This window comes from Mastacembelus armatus, chromosome 19 (genome assembly GCF_900324485.2).
Source record: "Mastacembelus armatus chromosome 19, fMasArm1.2, whole genome shotgun sequence".
In the NCBI taxonomy this organism is placed as follows: Eukaryota; Metazoa; Chordata; class Actinopteri; order Synbranchiformes; family Mastacembelidae; genus Mastacembelus; species Mastacembelus armatus.
The window spans coordinates 9,125,262-9,140,253 of NC_046651.1; the positions used below are offsets into that span (position 1 = coordinate 9,125,262).

At 45.6% G+C, this 14,992-nt stretch overlaps 1 protein-coding gene across 2 annotated transcripts in view; it reads right to left on the reverse strand.

Annotated features, from left to right (window-relative positions):
* raraa (retinoic acid receptor, alpha a) overlaps nt 1-14,992 on the reverse strand; it is a 122,872-nt gene that overhangs the window by 29,408 nt on the left and 78,472 nt on the right. The window contains exon 1 of one of the 2 annotated variants that reach the window (XM_033325761.1): nt 5,459-5,636. The exons of the other annotated variant lie outside the window; for it this stretch is intronic. Coding sequence (XP_033181652.1) covers nt 5,459-5,636 — 178 coding nt within the window. Of the gene's footprint in view, nt 1-5,458; nt 5,637-14,992 lie in introns of those variants that run through there. 2 annotated transcript variants of the gene reach the window in all.

Below are 14,992 nucleotides of genomic sequence, written 5' to 3' on the forward strand. Positions count from 1 at the left end.
TTAGGTGTAACCAGTTGTCATCCATGTGATGCTAGCACAGATCCCCCAGAGGGGCCCTGAGGATGAGTGTGACAGTAGCAGCAGCAGCAGCAGCCCTGAGCTTTGGCCTAGAGCTCGTGGCCTGAGAGTAAGTGTATCTGACTCCACGGGAAAGGCAGAGGTTCAGTTCAGGAGTCCTCCAGAACTGATGAAACAAGGCAATATTCCATGTAATCACTCTATATATAGCAAAAAAAAAAAAAGTGTGTGTGTGTGTGTGTGGACAGGAAATCTTGTAAAATATGAGGCAAAATTAGGGCAGGCGAGCATTAAAGATTAATCGTGGCACTGACTGCCCAGCTCAGGCTCACCACGCAGGGAATGCCACCATGAAGATGGGAAAGAGAGAGGGAGTGAGAGATAAAGTGAGAAAGAGAAAGGAGACACTTTGGGAATGAAAATGCCTTGCAGATGAATTCTGGGGTGATGAATGTCCCTGGTTCAATACCCAGATGAATTTATGTGTGTTCCATTATAAGAGGGTGAGGATGAAACATGGAGATAGGACAGAGAGATAGAAAGCAGGGAGAAAGAGCTCTCAGTGTGTTGGTGAGCTAACCATGCAGAGCCCATTGCAAACAAGCCATCTGTAGAGATAAGTAAAGAAGTGATTACAACAGGCCCAGCTCAATTTCTGACAGTTGATGCTTGACTGCCCCTGTAGAGCCGAATTGATTTAAATGAAGAAGCTATGAATATTTTAGACGGTAGAACCCCCCTCCCCTTTAACCTAAACTATTTCAATCTCCCTCCCACTCTTGTATGTGTTTATGTGTATATAGCAGGACTGACACGAGGGAGAATGTAATTATTGATAGTGAGATTATGGCCCTATTGTCACAATGTCTGCAATCAGCCGCCTTCTTTAAACCCTGATGAATCAATGACACTGCCTGGATCCTTTCTGTCTGCCCTGCTTTGTTCATCAAAGTGGGCTTTGCAGTGTACACCAACCCTTGTTTGGGGGATTTAACGTCAAACCAAACTGGTGCACGGTATTCTCAGACTGATGCCTCGGGCTAAATCACTCTACAAACAGACTGGGCCCCATCAGTGGATCTGAGCGTGTGTTCATGTGTGGACAAAAAGAAAGTGGTCCGGTTCAGAAATATGCTTAATTTCTAATATAGTTAATAATTACCCCGGCCCTTGATAAAAAAAATAAAACCTGCCATTCAGTCATTGCATTGCAAGTGTGTCCAAAGCCCAGTTGCTCTGCCAGAGATAGAGCTGACAAGCCATACCTACCCATTACATTTAAAAAAAAATAAAAATAAAAACTGCAACAGCAGGCAATATCACAGAGAAATATGTGCCTCCGTTGCTCCTGGTAACCTTGTGGCAGGGTGAACATCCCATTCTAAGGGCATCACAATTTAGTACTCGATGAATTGAATTAAAAAGGGCAGCAACAGCTTTGAAGGTTGGTGGCAAGGTGCCGTTTTGGGAGCGAGTGATGGCAGGTTGTGAAATGCTGCCCTGCGGCCTTTCCCAGGAGAGCAGCGGCAGCAGTGTTGAACTCCCTTCACCCTTTTGCCATTACAAACATATCTTGATGACAAAATGTGTTATTGATGTTCACCTGAAGGTGAAAGCAGGCGTGTTTCTGTGGACATAGTGTTCTCGGTCGCACGCATGCGCACACTCGCTTGCTGCGGCGTTCAGACTACTAAATCACTGTCACCGTTGGCTGAAAGGGGCGAGGCAAACGTGACGCAATACGGTGCCTGCCTGATGCTTCCCTTCCCCCGAAAGAACAGGGGACCTTGCCTCAGTGTTGTCCACCCATCCTGCCAGTTCAATCAGGCTGGGATCAACATAGCCCCCAGGGGAAAGGCCCATTCTCTCATTAGTCTGCCCATGAAAGCACAGAGGTGCATGGATGTCAAACAGCACGTAGAAAATATTCTAAAGCTCAGAGACTTGGCATTGACATGAGAGGGAAAATCCTGCAGTTCAGGAATATTAAGTTTTGGGATTTGCATTACCGCTTTGTATCAATAAAGTCACAAGCTGTCATTTGACTAAAGTTGTAAGCAGCTTTGCCAAGAAATCCTGAGTGGATTGATCAAGAAAATAAATGGCACTTTATGTTCAGCATTACTAAATGACACTTTTCTCCAGATGTTTACAACAGCCCCCGACGTCAGGACCACAGTGTACTGACAGACCTCTTTCTGTTTATGCTCTGTTGTTCATGATTCCCTCCAATTCTCAGCGCACACTTGCCAAATAAAAATCTGCATATATAAATAAAGGGGTGGGGGGGGGGGAGTGAAATTCTCAGTTCTTTCGCAAGAGCAACACCAATCTGCTGGCCTGCATGAAGTCCAAACACATCACCCACAGTTTTCCATGGTGCTGCATAGACAATTAGGGACACTCTTGCTGTGCCGTGTGATGCTGCAGCCTCTAGGAAAGCCAAATGAGAAACCACATGGGTCCGCACTTTCCTAACAAAACTCAAACTTTCTTGCTTTTTTTTTTTTTTTTTTTTCCCAAAAACATCCACTCCAACCAGCCTCCCCCATCATCACTGCCCAAAATTGGCCCTGCTCATACAGTCCATTGCACTGAAAAACAATAAAATACCATCTGTTTTTTCTTGAGCCTCATCTCCTGCTAGGCAAAAGGACTTCCGCACTTAAACACCACATGAGTCAGATTAAGCTGCCAGTCACTTGCTCCTCAGACACGTACATTATACGTCCAATTGCCCACTTGGCCAACGCTGCCTTCAGAAGACAAACTAGTAAAGCTCCCCCTTTTCTGTCTGCTTCTATGGAAATCCCTGATGACCATTTTCTTTCATACAGCGGACAGCCTGGGAAAAAAAACAAACAGCAACAAGCCTATGGACTGGTAAGTATTTGAGCCCATCATGCAAACCCCAATTCCCTCATACCCTCGATTTTTTTTTTTTTTTTAGTGTGTGACAGTCATGTGAACAAAGCCGTGCACATTCTTTCATGCATGAGTCCATAATTGCTGTGAGGATTCTGACGCCCACTCGGTGAGAAATCGAGTGCATTTGATCCACAAGGCCAGGGTCTCTCCACCTTAAAGATTCTGCACAGCCTGTGATTGGGGAAAACCAGCGCTGACAATAGCAGGATGGAAACAGTCAAACAACTAAAGTGGTAGCATCTTTAAGGAACTAATAACATCAGGGACACAGAGCCCATATGATCTGGATTTGTGCCCAGCCATTTAATGAGTCTAGAAGGTCGTTTTAGGTCTTATTCACTTTAAGAAGATGTCACCGAGTACACTCTAAGAGCCAGAGAACTTGTCTGTAAAGCGTATAATGAATAGTTAGATCCAATGTGGAGAGGTTGAAAAAACAGAGGCCCAAAAAGGAAAAGCACTGAGGAGGTAAAAAAATGTTTAACTCCACCAGCAATCTGTTTCTAAGCCCACGTGCAGAGGATAACATACCATGAGACTACTGTCTGTGAAGTTTGTATCCCAAAAATAAAAAAAAATAAAAAAAAGTCCAGAAATGGATAAAAGCAGCAGATGTTTTTTTTTTTTTTTTTTTTAGGAGAGTCTCGTGCTTTTGAGCCTGGCTGGTTCAGATCCTCACTAAAGAACAGGAGGTGAAAAGAGAAATCTTGCTCTGTTTTGTCTGTGTTTTCTACCCCTGTGATCCAATAAGCCTCCAAGCCACGTGATGACAGTAACGGATGTTGTGCCTCTCTACACCAGCCACCACCGCTCCCTGGCTTTGCACTAAATTTTTTATTACATTCAAGCAGTAAGGCAAAGAGCAGATATGCTACCCCCACCCACCCACACACACACACACACACACACACACACACACCCCCAGCAACTTCTCCACTGAGCAAAACAATGTGGAGTTGAGTAAGGGATCAGAGGTCTTTTCCTGGGCCAAACCCCCACAGTCTCCATGAGACGAGCTCACATGGTTTGAATCAATGCTGCCACTAGAGCTGTTCAGTGGGCCAGTTCGATAAATACTATCAAGCTCCCTGGACATCTGCTTTGAAAAACACATGTGACTTCTTTTCAGTTTCAGGAATTCCTAATCTTATCTGCCTCGGAATAACACGCAGTGCAAAGCACAGAGGCTGCAGCATGTACCAAACTGACTGAGTGCTTTTATTATTGCAGCCAAACATCCGAAATCCCTCTTTAAATTTCCCTTTGTCGCGTGTTTCTATAGTCTTGAGAGAAGGAGGAAATTGACCCTTAAGAGCCTGCGGAGATTCCTGAGTTTTACGCTCCTTCAGCTGTGAAAGACAACAGAGCTATCTCTTCTATAAAGGCCAGCCTGAGCGTTGTCTAGTGTGCCTCCTTTGAGGTAAACAACGGGGAGGGACACTTTGTTGTGGCAATAAAACTCTCCTAGCGAAGCACATACAGTACCAGGAAACCAAAATCTCCAATGGCTGCGGATGGTTGGTCAAACCAGGAAAACTACACCGGGCATGCACAAACAAAAATGACAAGTAAAAAAAAAAAAAAAAAAAAGCAGTCACACACTGATGTGATATTTTTAGACATCACAGGGAGTCTGTCATCCTCACCCTTTGGCTCATGCACCTACAGATACTCATTCATGTGTGTGTGAGTGTGTATATATATATATATATATATATATATAGATAGATAATATATTTTCTGTTATTCTAATGTGTATATTTAAACAGAAAAATATAAAGATGAATATATTATTTTAACATCAAATTTTTCACTTATCTCACAGACAGTAGTCCATTCTAACTGTTTCCAAAGCTTAACTGAATATGAATCAGGTGTTAATTTTACAATTAATTTGTAGGAGGCCTGTTTGGAGCATTAAATAGACTGAGCTGTCTAACTTAAGGCCATGCTGTGGCCTGTGGGTGCAGCTATCCAGATCACCAGAGGAGCCGAGGGGGACAACATTGGCAGGAAAGTTTTTTCTGATTAACGTTGGCACGAATTGCAAAACCCTGTTTTGTATTTAGTGAATATTTGAGGAAGGCAGCAGCTTTGGCCCTGATCAGAGCGCTGCAGTCTCACAGAGGTTTCACAGAAATAATAAATAAAAAAAAAAACATAACACACACACACACACACACACACACACACACACACACACACACACACACACACACACACACCCACACCCAAACCTGGGCGCACACTGAAGCAGGAAAGAGTGAGCCAAAAGTGGGTCAAGTATATATAATGCAGTCATGAAACTCGGTGTCGGTGAGAACATGCAGCACCGTTTGGCACATATTAGAGGGACTATAAGGGCTTAGTGATTTTAATCATAACTGCTGTGTGGTAAAATAATGACTAAATGGGAAACACCCTATACACACGCACACACATATACCAACATAGAAGATTTAACTTCTCTAATTAGTGGATTGAAGTTGAGGAGGCAAGGGAAGGCACCTACAGTGATTGGATCCGGTCCAGTGCTGGTTTCTGATGGACGTGCTGTAGGGATGGGGCGCTCCGGGCACCAGTCCTTTCTCTGGGATCAAGCATCCTCGGTTCTGGTTGTAGTAATCCATCATTAAAAACGGGTTCGGGCTGGGATTCAGTCCCACAACATCCACACTCTCATACATCATACGAAGCAGGACGACAGCGAGGGAGTATTGTCAAAAAACCAACTATTGTCGCGCGCGCAGGGACACACCAGCCTTGTGGATTTCAGCTCGCCGACACCGAGGGGGGTGAACGGGAGGGAGACCGCATTAAAATCGAAGGAAAAGTGCAAGATCCCAACACAGCGGGGATATCTGAACATTTGGCATCTTCTTATTGCGCCGCGTTAAGTCCGGGTCTGAAATAACCTAATCCGCTGCGCTCAATTTGGAAACATCATTTAAAACAACAGCGTGCATGGTGTCCGAGGTACACCCCCCCCCCACCCAAAAATAATAAATAAATAAACAACCCGAACACGACCCGGGTAACTTCAGCAGAATATATGGGTCCTGTCGGCCTTTCTCACACAGACTGACTATTGGAGGCTGCGTCCACACCGCGGAGACAAAATAACCCCAATACAACCCCCCTCCAAAAAAAGAGAAGACAAATCTCTCAAGTCCGTGTCGAAAACACAAATATCGAAGGGATAAGGCGCAGATATCTGAGAGGGAATCCCGTTTAGTTGCAGTTTGTCCTTCGGGTTATGGTCCGTTGTCCCGTGTGCGCCCGCCGTGGGTGGACTCCTGTCAGCCCGGTGAATGAACCGGTCTCCCTCCGTGCGCTACGACCGGCGGCCTCCCTCGATCAGAGGCTGCTCTCTACACATCCAGGCTCACACGAAACGCGCAGCAGCAGCAGTTTGTTTGTATTTGGCCAGAGAAGCCTAAATCCTCCCCACACCAAACCGTGCGGCTAACATGTTCTGCAGAAATGTGACAAGGCGCAGCAGCTGAGAGCTGTGGCTCCACCTCCACTCGGCTCTTTCTCTTTTTTTTCCCTGCCTCCCCCTCGGTCTCTTCTCAGGCGTCGCTCCTCCTACGTTTAACCCCTTCAGGGACGTCACCGTGGATCTCCCTCTCTCCAAACAGGGGCCCCGCATGGGGCTGTGAGAGGGAGAGCCCGCCGCCCTCACTCACATTTAGGTGCGGGGTCTTTAAATAGGGATGAATTTGAGGACATTATTAAGTTATATAAGCCTTTCATATCTTTACACTCTGTTCATATGACATAATGAGTTCTGCATCAGACTGTAGGCCAATGCCCTGGCTCTTTTCACAGGGAGTTCTCACTCTTAATTTGGACTCCTCCTTCCAAACTAATTCGACCCTTTCCCCCATACTCTCATCAGTTCCTACCCTCTGATTCTTCTCCCCCTGACACTGTCTCCCTAATTTGCCTAATGCTATGCGGATGAACTTTTCCTGAACCCAGGGAAGTAGGCAGCCTCACCTCCTGGTGACCCAATGGCTGACTCGGATTCGCCTCTCTGGCTCGCTCTCATCCCACATTATTCAAGGTTTCCCACCTTGTACACTCCGTGTAACACCATTACACTTATCCAGGAGTGGCGGCCAGAGAGGCCCCTCGGTTCAGCCAGCACACATAAAGTAACATAAGTAGCAGAGAAGTCACCCAGTCATGGTAACTGACTCTCAACTTTTCTCACAGTGTAGTTACAGCTGGAATAAGGTCCAGGAAGTTGTTGTGCTTCAGAGTTGCATCACCTCTTTAATAAAATGTTACTCCACCTTTACTCTGCAGCATTCCATACAACATTATTTTCATCCATGCCAAAGCTGTGCCACAAAGGTATGAGTGTTACCTTTTCAACCCTAGGTAACACAAATATCCATACTGAGGGAATACAGAGGTGATTAAGATCAGTCCCAAAGACACAACAAACACGTCACCAATCCCATGTGGTGACAAATCTTTACCTTCAGCAATGGGGACAGCAAACATCTGGCTCATTTGAGCTAATAATAAAAGACCGTATATGAAAAGATAAAACCTGCTTGATCATGATCGGGACGTCCAGGACAAGGTCAAGTGCAGGAGAAAGCAGTTTCCGAGCTGCAGATCGTGACAGTGATATCGCCTGTCCCAACATCATTCCAGAGTCTTTTTATGCTGTTTTGGTATCTCAGTGCGGATGTGAAACATAGTAAAATCAATCTCAAAATGCTGTGGGCAGAAAAGTTTTGTCACATAAACAACCTATGCAAATATATCTGCATTAATGTGGAGCGGGACAGAACCCTGCATCACCTGTAATCTACACTCCCGCCTGAACAATACCTGTCCTCCCCTCACTTTCCCCACACCTGAGCCACAGGCCCCAGCTGGGTCTGACCAACACCTTTTTTTTTTTTTTGAGAGGGATTATCTGCATGGAGAGAGGAGGGGGCTCGGCCTGCTCCGCCCCCACTGACTGTGACACTTATTTAATGCAGGCCCCAGTGTGTTTACCCGGCCTGATAAGGGCCCAGTGTGTCGGCCTGGGCCGCAGCGACCCCTCGCCTGCACTGATAGCACAGCCACACATTCCTTGACAGGATTAGCCCAATGAGTAATGGCTGTCAGAAAATGCTAATTTTCCAGGCTGTGTTTGTTTCTCCAAGGGGAGAGAATTCATCCTCGGGTAATACACTGTGATTGCTCAGAACAAGCCAGGAGATAACAGATTGCTGATCGTTGCTTATTATAGAGGGGGAGGGGTGAATGCAAGACTAGACGTAAAGAATGCCCTTTTCCCACAGCTTCTCACATTTATTTTAAAATAATATATATCACAATATACCCAGGAGCCTAAGATTAAATAAATGTGTTCTTTTTATTTTCACAGGAAGAGAGAGGAAGGAGAAAAGAAGTCTCTTCATGGTCGACAGCTCAGGGATTGGGTGTATTACATTACATCAATTAGAAAAATGAGCACTGGGTTAGTGCCAGGTGGTGTCTGCACATGAGAGCGACTTGTCTCAAAACAGACACAAACATGCGTACACTTCATACAAGTGCTAAGACACACACGACAATCGGTGCCATGAATGTAGGAGAAGTGAGAGTGGTCAGCAGACTATTGGATTTTAATGACTGTGTGAATTAAGAAAAAAAAAAAGTCACAGAAGGTTCAGTCCAAGTTAACACACCAGTCCAGGTGGCTGTTTTGGTTCCAGCACCTATTACTGCCACAGTCCTGAGAACATGGAAACATACTCTGGATCAAAGCAAAGCCAGAAAGAACAAGGCTGTGTCTTGATTCCCTGACTCATCCTCAAGAAGTGTCTCTTGTTTTGTGGCTTTAGCTGCACAATGTTGCTGCCTAAAGCCCAGGCAAACTGTCAGAGGTGCTGGAGTAAAGCCCCATTCAGACGTGGAGGCCTTGCAGAGTTGCATGGATAATAACAGAGTGATACCATGAGAAGTATAGCGCCCTTGACTTGGAACAAAGTTGGACCTTAAGAGTCCAGTAGAGAGCTGGGGGTGGGAAAGGGGAAGCGATTTTAGGAGGGAAGTCAAAGAGTTTTATGGGCAAGGGCGGAGAGGAGATTGCTGGCCGGACTTTAAGGGTGCCAAACTATTTTTACTGCCCCAACTCTCCTTTCTTAACCCAATCAGGGGTGTTAGGAAGCAGTAAAAAGTGCACTCCTTGCCATTCCTCCCCCAACGAGATGAGCTGACATGTTAGAACAAACAATAGGTCGTTATGTCATTTGGATTATAGTGTGTGATAAAAAAGAGGACGAGCGACTGCTCTGTAAACGGACAAAGTGGAGTCAGAAGTGTCAGAGCAGATTTGAGTTTAACTTAATGAGTGAGATTCTGGAGATGATCCACCAACATCTGCAATCAGTCGTCCCCTGACTCTTGTGTTTCTGCACTCCGGAGATAGTTTTTTTTCCCCTCCATGACTACAAACACTTCCTGCACAGTGTGTTTTTCTTATTGGAACAGACAGTAAAAATCATAACAGAACAAAATAAAATTTCATGGAAAAGTTGATTGAGCTGAGGTTGGAAAAAAAGTGACCTGCTATATCGCTTGGGCAACAATTGGCTCGGATAACAGCAATCTCCTAAGATAAGGCCAGACATGTTGGTGTTAGAATGGCCCGGGCCTAATTTTGGAGTTCCTGTCTGCTTCGGCGGCTACTACACAAAGGCAGGCGCTCACTCTACACCTCCCCCAAGCTCTCCTGCACATGTGCCAGCAGATGGCTAGTGCCCAGATGATAAAGAAGTTGGGACAAGCCTCAGCAAATCTTTCTATCGTTCTTCAAGCTTCAGAGCGACCTAATAAAGGCACCTCAGGAAAAGATGAAGGGAAATTCAGGATGGAACCACTTGAAAGATTTGAAATGTTTCGTAATGTGAGAGACAGCAGGAGAAAAACAGATAGTGATTATGTCTGTCCTGATCCCACTCTAGGGCCAAACAAGCTGTGTGTGTCACCGAAATCCCCCACACCCTCATTCCTCCCACTGCTGAGCTCACCCTCATGCCACTCTTTAACCAGGAGCACATCTCCCCTGAGTGACTTTCTACCTGAAGCTCCACAGACCCGTCTGTTACAGGGCCGTCCCCTCACTAGCAATATATACAGCTAGTGTGTATATGTGTGTGTTTGTTTGCACAGCTGGTTTTGTGCAGCCTGTACAGGCAACACCAGCCAAACCCAACAGCTGTGCTCCCCGACAGCGAGCCAATGTGTAATGAGGGCCCGACCCTTCGATGTGAGAACAAGCTTCAGTTATCGATGAACACTGTACCGCTTTCACCTCCTTTCTGTCAATCTACAGGTCAGACCTGCACATACACACAGCCTGGCCCAAAGTTAAACTGCTCTATAGATTCCTGCATCTGTGTAGTGCTATCCCCAGTGTGTCTATGTGTGTGTTTGTGTGTCTTTTCTAAAAAGACCCTCATAGTGGCTGCAGGGATCTTTGTGAAAGCTAGCCTCCCTGTCATTATCCCTTTAATGTCCCTCAAACAGCAGATTCCAGCATTTATGGTACAGGCCTATATCTGCCCGTAAAGCCTTTTATTGTTTAGCCGAGCTCTATGGTGGCCGTAACCTGGTTTTCCCATTTTTTATGGGGACCTTCACTATATCACAGGGGGGAGGACAAAGCTGCCCACCATCAGTGTTTACCAAACTATGGCCTGCTCATAAATCCATGATGGCCAGAGGCATTCTGGAAATACCTTAGCAGAAGGAGGGAAAGTGAGTGGTGGTGGTGGTGTGGGGGGTGGTAGCTTATTGTATAGCTTGTAATCGTCCACACTCTACGGCCTTAAGTTAAAAAGCCCATCTCCGCAATGATCATTAAGGTCTATTTTCCTTTGCACCGAGTACATCACTCAGCAAATCAAGAGAAAATTGCTATGGATGTTACCCTGGAGGAAGGATATCTCAGTATCAGTCATCCTGGACTGGAATGGTCCCCATTAGCTGTCAGGAACAGGGAGATGTTTAGTACGTACAGATGGACATGTTGCTAATTCTATTAAGAAAGACAACGGCAGGCAGGGAAGAGAAGGGACTGAAACAAATGAAGAAGAAACTGCGTACATGTAGGAAATAAAATGGAGAACTAGGTTTTCATTTCATTCAGATTACATCTTCCCAGTTGCATTCTGGTATTTCAACACTTCACACTGAAACTGAGCAGTATGTCAGTGCTGAAGAGGAAGTGTTTATGTGTGTATGGCATATGTGATAATGACTTCTGTTTTGTTTTATAATATTACTTTTATAGGGAATGGTTTGGTGAGCTAAAAAATGAAAGACGGTCACATTCACTGAAATGATGTAGCTATATACTACAGTATACAATGAAATCAATACGTTTCCATAACACACTGTGTATACTGAATGTTATGGAAATGATTTAATGTTTGATATCTGACCTGCAGTTGCTGCCACGTTTGGTGTTTGTAGCCTTAACTAAAATTTGAAAAAAAAAAAAAAAAAAGATGTCTTGTCATCAGAGCAGTTTTGATTTTGACCAGACACAGGCTGTTTCATCTCCTTATAACTGTCTGGGGTCTGTCTGGAACAGCAGTGTGTTTCATTTGCAGAAAACCCACCCTCCGCAGTATGTTCTCCACCCACCCCAACTCGCTGCTTTCTCTTGTTCCAGTTTTGAAAGTACTGTGGAGGGCCCATTTTCCTTCTCCCATTCACAAGGGTGATGCTAGGGTGGCCTGGAGTTGATATTGGAGGAGGTGAGGAGGGGGGTAAGTGGTTCACTTTAAGTGGATTGCCCTCAGCGTTGTTGTGCCCGGCCCAAAGCATTATAACGCCTGTGCAAGTGACCTGCGCTTGAGTAGTGCCCCTAGCACCAGTGCCAGGCCGATTGTTGTGCTTAGTACAAAGACTGAATGTGTGTCACAAACCAACCGAACAGAGGTTGGATAACTGCAGGCTGAACCGTCAGCGCTCACCCAAACAGTCGCGTGTGCCCGCGTGTGTGATACAGCTCTAATCCTGCCCTTTCTGTTTCATAAAACTGACTGCTCCCTCCTGGCCACATCCTGCTTTTTATGTTTAAAGTGAGTAAAGCGTATGTCTGTGTTCAAGCATGGTCCCGCCACGCGATCTGAAATGTTCAAAAGTGCCGAGCTGGTTTGAGATGGTAATGAAACATGTGAAATCCCCTGCTTAGCCAGCAAGTTGGGAGCTAGGGACAACAAAGGCCCTCGGGAGAGCAACAGACTGCCATGGCTCAGAGCGTGACAAATGCCCCTGCCATAGTCACCGCTGTGGCCCCCGTTTCACTGCCATTTAGGGGAGGTGGGGGGCGGCCAGTGGTGGGGAATCTGCCTCACTTAAACCTGGGGGGCGAGCGGGGAGCAGGAGGCAGGGTTAATAGAATGGATGACTCTGAAACATTAAAAGAGAAGGGAGCGGAGCGATGAGGGTGACGGAAGAGGAGTCATCAGCATTTCAAAAGAAGGGGGCGCAGGGAATGTAGATGGAGCCGCTACTCCCCTTTCTCCCCTGTCTCTTCCCCTCTCTGTTACTGGCCACTACACACCCCTCCCTAGCCAGTGTGTGTGCATGTACATATTTCTGTCTATGAAAGAGAGGAGTTAATTGGATGCGAGTCTACAAATCCCAGAGGTGCGTATAGGTCAGCTTCATCTGAAAGCCGAGGACAACCCTGACATTGAAAAGTGCCCTATCAGAGCACGGATTTTCATTGCACTGTGGTTATTTCTGCAGTCGAAAGGTTCGCTCAGTGTATCCACAGGCAGCAGGAAAGAGACTCATCCTTTGTCAGGTTCAAACAACAGACACAGAGAACCACTGTTAAAAACTGATATCAATGTCAAACTTTTTGCCCTCAGGCTCTGATGTCTCCCACCCTGGATATGTTGTGCATAGACAAAAACAAAACACAGTGGAAAAAATGGGAAAACATGACCAACATCACATTATCATATGCCAGAATATGCACCTGCGTCTGTCAATAGGATCATTTTGCTTCAACATTCAACACATATCCTTGCGATCTCAATGGCATAGCTGACCCTGGCTAAAATATTTCATAACAGCTCTGTACTGGCGAACACGGCTGTGGAAAAGGCACAGAGGTATCTTTAATTTCTTTCAACCCTTTCAGTATTTTAGAGAAGTTAAAGAAAGGACTTTCCCCACCTGCTGACTCAGCTTTATGTCAGAAAACTCACCCCCCAACACTAAAAACAACAACTTTAAATTATCCAGCTTTGCAGTTGGACCTATCACTGGAAGACTCACTCCATCTGTGACAAAACTGCCAAGAAAAGCACAGAAGGGCTTTGAACTGATATAAATAAAGCTTGCCAGTCACTATGGCTACCCAAACCATCTGTGTTGTGAACCCGTAGAGAGGGGAGTGTCTCAATAGTAAGTAAATAGGCTAATACAAAAAGTGAATGGCTCAGAAGGGCAGATCATTAGCAGGCAACATTTAACCATTCTCTGTGTGATACCAGGACAGGAGGGGGGGCAGATACATGAAAAAAGAAGCCTGATAATATTTAACCAGTACAGATCTATCATCAATCTGAACCCCCAGCCCCCAAACCCCCTACCCCCCAAAGCATCATCAGTCCTCACCCCCAGCTCTGTCCTATTGTCATTCAGACAGACCCTCACTCCCTTTCACTCCTTATTCAATATTTTTGAGCCATTGTTCCACCTTACATGCCCCCTCTGAACTACATTACTTTTCCCACTCAGTGGTGAAAAGGAGACGGGCAACAGCCAGAAAAAACATAATATGTTATAGTGTCAGGAGTAACAAAAACGTCAGCCAGCCATGGCAAGAGTGTGGGTTTTGCATGCATTCTCAAGCACAAACTCACTCCTCAAACACACACACACACACACACACACACACACACACACTGTGACCCCGTGGGCTTTGCTGGGCTGTTTGAATGAAAAAGAGAAGTCATTTATCCGACTCATCTTCGCTGCACCTCGCAGCACCTTTTAAAAACACTCTTTATTCCTTGCTAACGCTAAAGCTGCACCTCACTGACAGCATGATGGAGAGCCCCATTCTGCCACCCTTTCTTCTCTGTTTCTTATTCTCTCTGTCTCTCTCTCTACTGTCTCTGGAGCTTCTCCTGTTTTTCCATCCTTGATGCCAACAGTCCTGACAGAAAAGCGAAGGCTAATTTTCACTCACTGTGTAAGAAAGTGTAGCTCTGGGTCAGTGTCTGCCTGTGTGTCGGGGTGTTTTGCCGTGGATCCCTGCGTATCAGCGTTTGCATGTTTAATCGGAGGAAAAGGTGTCACAGTAAAATGTGCAAAAAGGTGCAGGGAGAGTTCACAGATGAGCTTGCTCATGTGTGGAGGTGAGAACAGGAGTGCCAGGGCCTGCTGGGAAGCCTCTTGTGTCAGAGTTCATCAGAGTTCTCAACAAAATCATTCTCCAGAACCCGTCAATATTCAGTTTGCATTTGCAATCATTTACCACAGGTTATCTGCCTCTCTATCCACATTCTCCTGCCACTTTCTTCTCTCAGCTGTCCACATGCCTCAAAAATAATATAAAGAGTCACTTTCCAATGTTTTGCAAACGTGTCTTCAGAGACTGTTGTGTTTGCAGTAAAGAACCAAGGGATGATGCATATTTCATTTAGTGCACAGCCAAGCGTCAGGCTGTCTAGACTCTGTCTGACCAGAGGTGTTCATGTCCTTGCGTCTGTGTGTTAATCTGAGGTAGTCTCTATGCAACAAAGCAGACATCAACAGTAAAATCTAGTTGGCCAGCAGCCCATCTCTTTTCTATCACACCCCAACCCCCCTGCACACCCCTACCCTGGATGGATCATTCATCACTCGCTCCCTCCCTCTGTCCCTCCACACAGCATCCCGGTTCACAGCATCAGTCCCACAAATACAGCTGTTATTACAGATAAGAGGCAAAATAATGATTGAATACTTTTCTTACTTTAGAGAACAAGAAAATCACTAAATGGAAAATAAAGCGCAA